Consider the following 11,952-nt stretch of genomic DNA (forward strand, 5'->3'; position numbering starts at 1 on the left):
CCATGGGGAAATTACTTGTTTTTCTCTGCATTTGACCCATTCACTCAGTGAAGCAGTGGGCAGCCCACTAAGCAGGCGCCCGGGGAGCAGTGTGTAGGGACGGTACCTTGCTCAGGGGTACCTCAGGGTAACCGTTAAGTGGATTCGAACCGCCGACCTTCCGATCATGGGGTGACCACTTTACCTACTGAGCTATGCCTATCCCCTGTGTTTATGATATGTCATTCTAAGCTGCAGGTCAGGCGTATTCTACTAATGTTGGTGTCTTTACCTATTAAAACCCTACTAGGAGTAGTGTTTTCTGATCAGAGTGGAGTCTGCCACATTTCAGGCCTGATTATAGGACAAAATGACTGGTTGTGCATCAGAAGTTATTTAACTACCCTTCAAATAACCTGGAATCTAATGGTCATCAACCCACATCTTTGTTGAGATATACTGAGTTATCAATACTTGCCCTTAAAGGTACAGAGAAGGTCGTCACATTCTGTCTTAATGAGGCAAAATCAATCAGCGCAGATCAGTGCTCAGTTATTTTTATTTGCTAGGGTTTGTTTTTTCTTTATGAAAGACAAGATATTCATTGTGTACCTCATTTTTTAGGTCCTTTCTGTATTTCATTGTGAAATGGGAAAAAAAAGGACTTTTCCTCCCAGATTGAATTACAATTACATGCAATTACACATTTTTGATGTCTGAGGTTATATTTCCTGAGGTGTTTTATGTTGTTTTGTCAGTAATCAGTGTTTCTGTTCTGGCACTTATGTAAAAACCAACAAACAGAAATGGGCTGAAAGATGAGGGAGCACTAGAAGAAAAGTATGTGCCTTTTGTTTGTTTTGGCCAGCACATCAGATACCTCAGTTTGTTTGAGCTTGTGTGTGCGTGCGTTTGTATTAAAAATGACAGCCATTGTTCTCTTCCGCTGTCTTTAGTCTTCAAATAAAATTAGCATGCGGTTGGCATTACTGCACATACGCTTCAGTGAAAAAAACCCTCTAAATTAGACAAGAACTGGACGGAAAATTAGTGGCAACAGATCCTATACTTGCATGTTTTGGTTCAAATTCAAATTTAAACCAAATTTAAACTTGGTTCATGTATGTATGGAGGAGGTCAGCAGCGAGTGTCTACAGCCATCTGTAAAACACAGTGGAGGCTGTATCATGGTTTGGGGCTGCATTTCAGCCGGGGATGCTGGGAATCTTTTTGAGTTATGAATGCTGAAAAAAACCATCCAAATTGGCTCCACCAAGCAATATTTATTTTGCTTGATCTGACTGTAAGTGCAGTAAAAGCATTTTTTGGAACATTATCAGTCACGGATTGTACTTGAACATTTTTGAAGCTCAGCGGGATCAACTTGACAGAGAACCGAACAAAAGGCATCCAAAGTTCAAAGAAGAGCTTTGAATGTCCATCAAGATTGTTTTGTATTTACTCATTTTCATTGTGGTCTAATATTAAAACCAGTTTGGTGATTTGAAAACATGTAAATGTTACATTGGGAACGGGGCAGGTACTTTTAATTAGTATACTTACATGCTTTTTCCATTTATAATTGCATATTTGAATAAATTGCTGCACGTATTGCCTATTTGCCCAGCAAAACATAAAGAAATATGTGTGGTTGGAGGCTTTTGCACAGTACTGCACTTATATATAAACTTCTCTGGAGGATTTAGTTCAAATCCATCACCATATGTTGCCATTACAGGGTGCCAAATGATTTTTGGTGGAAAGAAACCAACTCACTAAAAACTCAAAGTTGGCTCAGTGGTGCGGCTGTACCTGGTGAGTCACCACAACAGGGAGACTGGCTTGCTCTTGTTGCTGCTAGGGGAAAACTATCCCCTGACTGCTGCTAAAGTAGAAACGAATGCAGTGGATGAAAGCGGAGCAGCATGCGGTTGCTTTGTATGCCCACATCAATGTGAACGTATGTGTGTTTTTGTGTGTGTGGGCAATTCTTCCTACTGGGCTAATTACTGGAGGTAATTTAACAAAACCTTTTGCCGCTCTGCCTGGCCACTCTAGATAACTCTCCAGAGTGGCGGCTGGTGAGGGAGGTTGAGCAAGGGGGAGCCGGCGGAGTTGGGGGAGAGCGCTTCAACACCATATAACAAAGGCATCTGCTGGGGAATGTTATTAACATGCAGCTTCTGAAGAAGACCACAGAAAAAGACACCTCCTTCGGGGAACATCTTAGGCAAAGACAAAGCACGCTCAAAGAGTTTGAAAGGATGGATAATTGAATTTTTCAAGGTGTTGTTTTTTTGATCCCCCCCATCCCTTAATTTCTGCATAGGACAAAATAAAATGTATGTTGTGGAAGATAAATTAGGTGTGTTTGTTTGTTTTGGGGTTTTTGGTTTTTCCTGTTTTGTTTTTCTCAAAAATAGAAAGTGAAGCACCTGCCTAGTAGCGTCAAGTTGAAATTGAGGTTGTACACTGGATGCAGTGCTGATGAACACCGCAATTGACAATGCAACAAGGCCTGTTGAAATCAAAATGATCCCATTGTCACATCTCACATCAGTCTGATAGCGAGTCTCTTCCAATACCACACTTATTCGCAGTGCCTACTCCCTCTTCGGTCTGAATATGAGATACCGGTGTTATAAAATGAGAAACGACACGAAAACAAGTCACAACCTAAGAGCAGCTTGCAGCTGCTGCGGTGGAAATTGGACTTGGACTCTAAGCTGTGAAATTAAAAGCTGCCAGTCTTTTTCTTCTTTTTTTTTTTTTTGTTTATTTATTTTTACACAGAATACAGATGTGCTCGAGTCATCACGACGCCACTTATTTTTCAGTTGTAAAAACATTGGATGAGAAATCCATTCTGCCCGAGGCAAAAACAGGCCCGTGGACTGGAGCAAACCCAGCCTAGTTGAAGTGCTTCTGGCAAGGCCAAAATAATTGTTTCATCTTTTCTTGTACCAAGGCATCGAGGAGCAAACTTAGCCAAGTGTGGTATTGCTCTACCTTATGTTGTATTGGTTGTCAGTTGTCGGTATTTTTATTCCCATTTTTTTTAGCAATCCGTGTCAGCAGAATATAATGATGTTCTGGCACCGTGATTTTGAAAATGGGAAGAAATGATCCTTATAGTGAGTGCTTTGTTGTCTTATCTCGTTATTGAGTCATCACTCATTTATCACACAAAGCTGTAAGGGATATTAAGGTTGGTTTTTTTTTTTCTTCTTCTCTTTGTCGCCTTGGGGGAAAATATTGGCTTTTACTTTAATCAAATGAAAAATAGGATGCTTTTATCTGGTTCTCTGCCACCTCTCTTGTGAGTCTTTAATTTTGCTTTTCTAAAGTGCCTTTGGAGCGCTATAGACACCTCTGACTGCGTCCCACAGCAACCTTCACAAAAAGTAAATTAATGTGTAGTTCATTTAAATCTATTTTTTTCATTCTCTGTAAAAACCTTAATTGGATATTTTCTGTTTCTATACAGTATACAGTGTTTGAGGTGCTCCAGAAAATTGATAGTAATCAAAGTCAGACCTGATTTTTATTTATTTATTTCAAAAATCAGAACACTAGCTGACAAGGTCATCATACACATGCATTAAACATGATATCTGTGCTGTGAATTCGTCTGTATTTGCCATTGAAATCCACTCTTAGAGAAGGACTCGTGCTTTTTTTCTATTCTTGCTCAGCCTCTGTTTTCGTGAACTCACTGAAAGGAAAGAGAGAAAGAGCTGTGCCTATAAATAGTGTAATATGTGTAAGGGGAATTCCTTGAAGATAAACTGATTGGTTCATACGTGTCATTTCAGACACAAGTGTCAGAAACTTGACAGCTTGCAGAGTTTAGCAGCCTCGTGTCTCACATGGGATGAAGCGTAGCACACTTACAGTTTCCCCAGTAACCACAGATGTTGGGAGGCAAGACTGTTTAAGAGTTTCGGAAATCATTTTTTCACGTTTAGTGAGGCATTTAGTGCTTGTTTTTGAGAAAAATCCTTTAGTCTTATTAAATGCAAACATATAAAGGGGCTGCGTTATGTGATAGCTGTGGTAGCCCTCAGATGTCAAACACACAGAAAACACCAGTAAACAACAGAAATGGAATAAAACACAAAGACAACGTTAAAGATACACAAAAGATGAATAAAACACAGGGAGTTGGATAAAACACAAAGTACATAAAACAAAAACACTACAGTAGTTTTGGGGAGACAATAGCGTCACTGAACAGCTGTGAAAGTGGCATAAACCAAAACATGCAAAGTATTGCACTGAGACGTGTTTAAAAAAGCAGAGAGAGAGTAAGCGCAGGTCATATGTTTCTATTCATATAATACTACATGTTATATACTACAGTAGACTTTTGTTATTAGCTGTTAACTTGTCACTTCTACAGCTGTTACGTCACATTATCGTCTCCCAAAAAAACTTTGCTTGTCTTTTGTGAGATTTTTCAGCATTTTTACATGTTCTTTTACAACTTGGGGTTGATGTTGAAATGTGACAGTGAGCACCACCGAGGCAAGCGATTTAAAAGACAAACAAATGGCAAAAGCAAGGGAGTGAAACAGTGTTTTTTTCCCTTTTTAATAGAGAACATTACATGGAAGAAGGAGCTCTGTCTTCACCGTGATAAGCTGTTGTGAAGTTTTCCCTTGTCTGGGTCAGAGGTCATGAAGGAGACGCTGTGGCACACTATATGGATTGTAAAGCATAAACTCTCTGTGATTTTAGCCTTTTAAAAATATCTTTACAAGAGTGGGCTGGAGGTGAAGAAGGAGGCTGAAGGAGAAGAGAATGCAAAACAAAGCAGTGACCCATCCTATTATCTTTGGGCCTCTTTGTCTACATTAGTCAGATTAATTTCTCAAAGCCGTGCCACTGTTACAGTAATTTATTTATTTATTGCGTGTCAGAGTTGAGAAGCAGGCCACAGCTTTAGTGTCTGGAAATTTATTTGCTGCTGCTGGTTCGACTGCAGTGTTTCCAGAGGGTGACACGCCAACACCCGTCAGTTCTCAGGAAGGGCTTTAATGCTGTGTGTGTGTAAATGTGAGAGGAGAAAGTGTTGCGAGCTCTTATATACACACACATTGGTGTTATGCACACGCAGCGCAAAGTGTAAAGCCAGTTTTTCTGTTTAGCCAGTTGTTATATGAACATAGGCTTTGGCTGAATGCATCTTGGAATACTAACTTATTTCTTGCATTAAATGGTGTTATTTTTAGAGGTGCATTTTGCTGGACAAAAATAGTAAAAATGACTGTTAAATGTAAGAGAAAGTTTGCTAGCAGGCCGCCATGTTGGTTTTTGCCCAAAATCTAGGAGCATGGTTTGCATTTGCATGGTTGCACGAGGCCGTAGAAGAGAGATAGGCCCTGTCGATTATCTGTTACGACACCGCCCTAGTGGCCTGTCCATCAAGCGTCCAGTGCTGCGAAGCATTGCGATCTCTTGCGTGCAAGAACCCCGTCTTGGGACATCTCCCATAAGAGGGTACAGCTGTGTGAAAATGTTACGGGAGTGCCAGAGTGTCCTACCCAGTCAAATTGCAGTCATTGCTTTTAGAGAAAAACGGATATGATGGTTTATCCATGCATGAGGCCGACGTGTAAAATCACCAGCACATTTATTGAGTGTCTGGAAGGCATGATGGTATCCACTAAGGCGTACTGTATACAGTGCACATAACTGGGCATAAAATGCCCTTCTCTGTCAGGTTGTACCTGAGCACGGCCAATTGCACAGGCACACCTCCGAAAGCACACGTGCCATAAACAGACAGACACACATGTGTGCGGGCATAAACAAATACAGACTCCCTTCTGTTACAGCACCAGCTGAACTGAATCCCTACTCAGACACACACATACATACAGACACCCAGAGGCATCCAGGTCTTTGTGCCACTTCCCTAGCTACCTGCGAGACAGCCTGTGTATCCTGCTGGTATGAAAGGTAAGCCTCAGAGAGACGGAGCAGAGAATAAATGTGTAAAATGGGTCAGAGCCTGAATATCATTACTGCCCTGCTCCCCATGTGTATACTTACTGTGCCTGTGTGTGTGTGTGTGTGTGTGTGTATCTGTATGTGTGAGAGAGACAAGCTGTGATGAATTTGTGAGTGAAAAGGCGAAAAGAGTGTGTGCCTAGTGCTGTATGTGCGTGCGTGTGTCACTTTAGCTGCATTCCCACTCGGGGAGTTAAACTCAACTCTCCAGAGTATAAAGACTGCCATGGGAAGGATCTCAACTTGTCTGTTTTGGAAGGTTTTGTGTTTGAGCACATTGAGAGGCAGTGTCAGTAGTGTGTGAAGCCATGCCATGGCCCAATTTTTCTTGTCCGGCTCAGGAATTCAAAACACAAAGCCAGAGAGACACAGGAAGTTATCTGTATGCAGGCAAGATGGTGGCATTCTCCATATCCATATCCTCTGTCGAGGTAAAACTATAAATATTGTACGAGGCTAGCATCAGCAGCAGATCCAGACAGTGTTTACAGGGTGGAGGGGGGGGGACTCATCCCCCACATATGGATGAGTCGCTGATAAAAAGGAGATATTGGTATTAGAGAGTCAGGCGTGTCAGACGGCCTGCAGCGACCGGAGCGCACCGCCGACCCAAATCTCCATTCAGGCGTCTTCGCTTGATAGCCACTCATTGCCAACGCTGCACACATGCGGCATTGTCATGAAATTGTGCTCAGTTGGGGATTTTGAAGGTTGGAGGGGTGGGCAATTTGTGCCTGCAGATCAGTAGTTGCATCTCAGCACGGGATAGAAAGGTGGGTTTTTTGTGTTTCTGTGCATGTTGCTGACACAAACAAGAACAGTAACAGTAAAGCCTCTGTTATCCACGGCTTTGAAAATGGTGTGTGTTCACCAGGATTTGAGAGCCTTGTGATGTATACTTTTTTCTTCTTTTCCCATTTTCTTTCCACAGTCCGTCCCAAAACCCATCGCCCTCGAGCCTTGCTTTGGCAACAAAGCCGCCGTGCTCTCCATCTTTGTACGGTTACCCAGGGGCACCGGCGGAATCCCTCCTCCAGGACAGTCTGGTAAGACGCAGCCTTTAAAATCCTTCACTTGTTTTTCTTTCCTGACTTGTTTGTTTGATTGAGCCTCACTTTTTTACATCATCTTTCCTTGATCTGACTTCCTCCCCCCTCTGTTATGTACTGTAGCTTTGGTCTTAGTCGGTCCATGACAATTTTGAGCCTTTCAGTCTTCTTTCAACGTGGTTCACTTCCTCTTTCTTTTGTTATCCAACACTGACTTTATGATCCAGCCTCCAGTGTATACACACACACACCAGCTTCAGTTTTAAGAAAATGAAACTGGTGATCTTGATTCTTAATCTATAGATTAGTTAAATTTTTATTTAATATTTGTACAGGATAAACCTGCAAAATGCTTCCAAGTTAATGCATTTAATATACATGGATAAAAAATGATTGAGAGCTCACGCATCTATTTTTTTCCCCCAGGCCTATATATTTAAATAAAAAAAAAATTAGGATGCAAGGACCAGATTTGGGTTTTGGTGGGAGGTAAAAAAGCACTATCAGCATTTAGAAACAGAGCACAGTGAGAAGATGACATAAAAATTAGGAATTTAGAGATTTCTTGGTTCCTTTTTCAAAATATAGGAAGGAGAGAATATTTAAATCAAGCGTGCAAACTGATTTGTGACGTGCTATTTGCACTGATATTTAACGCTGGAAAAAAGCATGTATTGCGCCCTGTATTAGCTCACTTGCGGCAGCAAAACCTTCCAGCCACTCTTTAGTTTTTAGCAGTTGGAGAAAGGAGAGAACGGAGGGATCACGATGTGGATTTTGGACCCCATCCTGACAATAATCAGGCCTTGGATGGACGTCAGTCTGGATCAATACCTTTACGTAAAATATTAAATTTAATTACACTCAAATTGAACCGTTGTGATTTCAGGACCATGGAGAGCACTCAAGGTTTCACAGTGATCTCATGAGCTCTACTTGACCACATGACTGATTTTTAGTGGTGGACCTACTCAAATTCAGCTGCGTGCACTTTGGACCAGTCGCCAGCCTCTCACGGGGCATTCGCACTCTCATTCACACCTATGTGCAATTTAGGATCACCAATTAACCCGACCTCACTAACTGCCTGTTTTTGGACATCAGCTGACTGTGCCTGTGTTTGGAAAACAGCACAACAGTTGTAAATTACTCGCAGAACCAACCACACCTCTGAGTGCTACTTGGGGATTGCGTGATTTTTAGTCTCAGCAAAATCATGCACATCCATCTCGACAGTGGTCTAACATGTTTACAGTAATTACTTCATGTAGCACCATCGTTTTGATGTGGATGTATTCATTTTTAAAAACGCTGCAGCTTGAAAGCAGCAGTGCTATTCCTGGTTTTCCTCAGTTACTGCTCTTCACTCCCTCCTTTTTTCCTCTTCCTGTGGCGAAATGAAGACTGCTTGTTGCTTTCCTACCTTCATCTACTTGGTGTGTTAGGAAGCATACTGCAGCTATATCCATGCAGACTCATTCTGTGCTTGATTCCTCTCTATCCTCTTCTCATCCTCGTTGCTTTAAAGTGCAATCTAGTGTTTTTCCTGTTTCCCTCTGCTCCCTTCTTTCCCTTCCTCCTCCTTTTTTTTGCCTAACTTCTGACTGCACTGAGAATTGAGTCCATTACTTTCTTTCATCCTCTGCTCTGTCACTTGCTGTCTTCACATTCCCACCCATGCTTCATCTGTTTTCAAGATCCTCTGATAAGACCCAAGTGCTGCTTCCCTTACCTTTTCTTAGTTTTTGTTTCCTGTTCTCTTTCTTTTACTGTCTCAATAATTCAACTCGCCTTTCTTTCAGTATTTTTTTCCTCCTCTGTGTTGTATAGCTCTTTGCCTCCCACAGTTGCAATCCCCAGACCATCAGCATGCCTAAGGCCCTTATTAATTACCACATTGTCCTTTTGTCATAACAAAACTGCCGCGGCTCTCGATGGAGCTTTCCCTCGGGCAGCTTTTGTTGAGACCATGTTAGCCGTGTTCCTCCCATCTCCTCGTGCCCTGGGGGGGGGTCTACCGTTATAATGCTTTTAACTTGCTCCCCATCCAGCCGTGTTGCTTTCAGATCTTTAAACTGCTTTCAGTTTTTCAGCATCCCAGCCTCACAGCACTCTTTAGCTCATTTCATAGCAACCAAAAGGATATCACCACCACAGATTATCACTGATTTCTATCTTCGGCTCGTTTAGGTGATTTGAGCCATCCTGCTTTTTTTTCTCTTTTTCAACCAATAAGAAACTAGTAGTATCTGTATGATTTCTCAGCATGCGACCCCTAGCGCAGCCGTTTTCTCTTTTTTATGCCTTCAGTGTTTACTTGATTGCAATAAATGCGTCTAATATTGGTGATAAATGGAGTTTACTGGTATTTCATGGCTCAGAGAATGTTATTAAATGTTGATGAAGTGTGGTGTAAGTTAATGATTGCCAGCTCTGCACGTTTGTGTACGCGGTTGTGAGTTGGCAGTTGTGTGTTTTGCTTTCCACACATCAGCAGCTTTCCCCACATTACAGTTACTGCATTCAGAGTTAGCCTCATATTGCAAGTGTAGCCTAATTAATGCTGGGTTTTTGAGACTGTTACCAGTGCATACATTTCAGTGTCTTAATTTTTTTCCTTAATTATAAACGATCTCCTCGCCATTTTAACATGGCTTAGCATTTAACTTCTCTCCCTCTAATTTAACTTATATGCATCGATTTCCTTATTTATGGGTCAGTTTCTACTTTAAACTTGATCATTTATCCTCATTCCCAGCTCCACATTTGTATTCTTGGAGGTTAAAAGTGCTAATATCGCAGTTCATCCTCTGTCTTAAAGGTCACACTGTGTTTTTTAGGTTTTTTAAAGTTGTCTTCTGATTGGCTGCCTCTCGCAAAAAAAAGAAAAAGAAAAACAAAGCTCTGTGCTTGAGGTGATCATATTCAGGGGCGCACATGTCGCATGCACACCTGTGGACCACTCATGTGCACCCCTGATCATAGTAGATCGTACCTTGTCTTTTGTGGAGCAGTGTGATTATTTGCACATGTTTGAAACTTTGGACATGTTTTATATGTTATACAAAGTTCACAGGTTGATATGACAGAAAATAAGGAAAAGCGTAATAAAAGTAATTCATGTTTGTAGTTTTATATCTTTTACTTTAACTAAACGAGTCCTCCTGTGTGCGCAGGTTTGGCCGTGGCCAGCGCGCTGGTCGATGTATCTCAGCAGATGTGTGTGGGGTACAAGGAGAAGTCTGGCGGACTGAGGAACCGTAAACAGCAGCCCACAGCACAGCCATCCACCTGCATCTGACTGCATCCCCTGTCCTCTTCTACCATCCCAACACCAAAAGCTCTCCCATCAGCCTCCCCCACCCTCCCCTCGCCTCAGCCCCATCCTTCAGAGACTCCCACCAGCTCCGCTCTGGCAGGGAGAGGTGCATGCTGGGACGCAGGACTTGAACGTTTTGGTGAAGGGGGCCGAGACATCTGGCAGACTGCAGCCTCAGAGGTCTCCCCCTTCCTGTCCTCCTACAGGAACTTTGATGCTTGGAGTCCCCTCGAACTGATCGACAGAAACTAGACACAGAGAGGGGGGAGGGAGGGAGGAAGGAAGGAAGGGACAGAGCAGGTGCTGACCCCTCCCCTCCCCCTCAGCGAAACATTTTACATTTGTCGACACCACCTCGTTAGTCGAGGCGGCCACGGCTTGCTGCTAGAAGAGATCCTTGTCTCGTAGTTTTTGACAAAACAAAAAACAAAACAAAAAAAATCCAGAGACTTTGCGACCGTCTATGTTCGCATTTTATTTAAGTTATTGTTGTTCTTTCTTTTGTATTGTGTTATTTCAGAGGCAGGAACAAAACTGGACACGCTCAGTTGGACATGCACACACAAAAACGCATAACACACACTTCAGCAAGCCCTTGTACCCATTTGTAGCCCATTGTCACCTGCTGTCATGTTCACAGCTCAGCACTGAGGGCTGTTGTCACTGGAGTCCTGCACAGTTTGGCCTCCGAGCAAGCTAACAGCATGTTCAGTCTTCCTTTAATGAGGATCCACGGTAGGAGGTTGCCTGTGTAGCCAGAGCCCATTTAAAGAGTGTGTGACATTTCAATCGGCCTATGTGTCTTCTCCCGCTGCCCACTCTTGCGGCCTGTCTGGAGCTTCGTCTCTCTGTCTTTGGCCATTTGGCTGCCGAGCCGTCCGCCGCACAAGGCAAGACCGCTGCAATGCCTCACCCGTGCTGGCCGGCTGGCTGCTGGATCGCCAGTGCAATTGAAACCTTTCCAGCTAATTACTCTTCCAGTTCTAATGAAAGCCAATGGCAGCATGCAAAGCTCACTCACACACAGAGCTAGAAGTAGTGGTGGGGTGGGGGGGGGACCTCTGGCAATTAAAAATTGTCCTCGAAACCATTGTGACACAGGCTTCCTATAGATCACGTGACTCTGACTGAAGTGATTTGGCTGATGTTAGTGACCGCTGCCAGGGCAACTGTTGAGCTCTGAGACTGTTGCCTAAGAAATCCATACCTTCTAATTACTGCTCTCATTTCCCAAAATGCAATGCATCCCTCCTACCCCCGGGATACCAGCATCTCCGCCGCTCTTATTGTGCCATTCGATTGCGATCGTTCCACATCTGTGATCTATCTACAACCGCCCAATTAGCCCATACAGCAGCGACGTCTGTGCCCTTATCGATGCGGCTACAGTGGAGCTGCTAAACCCCAGCGTTTAAATGGTAAAGTGCAGTGTTTTTTTTACTTTTGTTAGCAGCCAGAATGCATGAGTCAGTGCCTGTTTCTTTAAGAGCATCGTTTTTTAAAAATGGACTTTTGAATTGGCCTCCATGTCTCTTATGTTGTCGTCTGGTCCCTCAGCTGCTTTTCCCTGCACTTGTCTACAGTCTACAT

At 42.9% G+C, this 11,952-nt stretch overlaps 1 protein-coding gene across 2 annotated transcripts in view; it reads left to right on the forward strand.

The window, feature by feature from the left end:
- Positions 1-11,606, forward strand: part of atrn (attractin) — a 127,451-nt gene extending 115,845 nt beyond the window's left edge. The window contains exons 28-29 of one of the 2 annotated variants that reach the window (XM_026151857.2): positions 6,926-7,040; positions 10,220-11,606. In XM_026151857.2, coding sequence (XP_026007642.1) covers positions 6,926-7,040; positions 10,220-10,344 — 240 coding nt within the window. In that variant the 3' untranslated portion in view covers positions 10,345-11,606. Of the gene's footprint in view, positions 1-2,037; positions 2,181-6,925; positions 7,041-10,219 lie in introns of those variants that run through there. The other variant, XM_080293788.1, reaches the window with a different exon arrangement.
- Positions 11,607-11,952: the final 346 nt, after the last annotated feature.

Source organism: Astatotilapia calliptera, chromosome 19 (genome assembly GCF_964374335.1).
Source record: "Astatotilapia calliptera chromosome 19, fAstCal68.1, whole genome shotgun sequence".
Taxonomy (NCBI): domain Eukaryota; kingdom Metazoa; phylum Chordata; class Actinopteri; order Cichliformes; family Cichlidae; genus Astatotilapia; species Astatotilapia calliptera.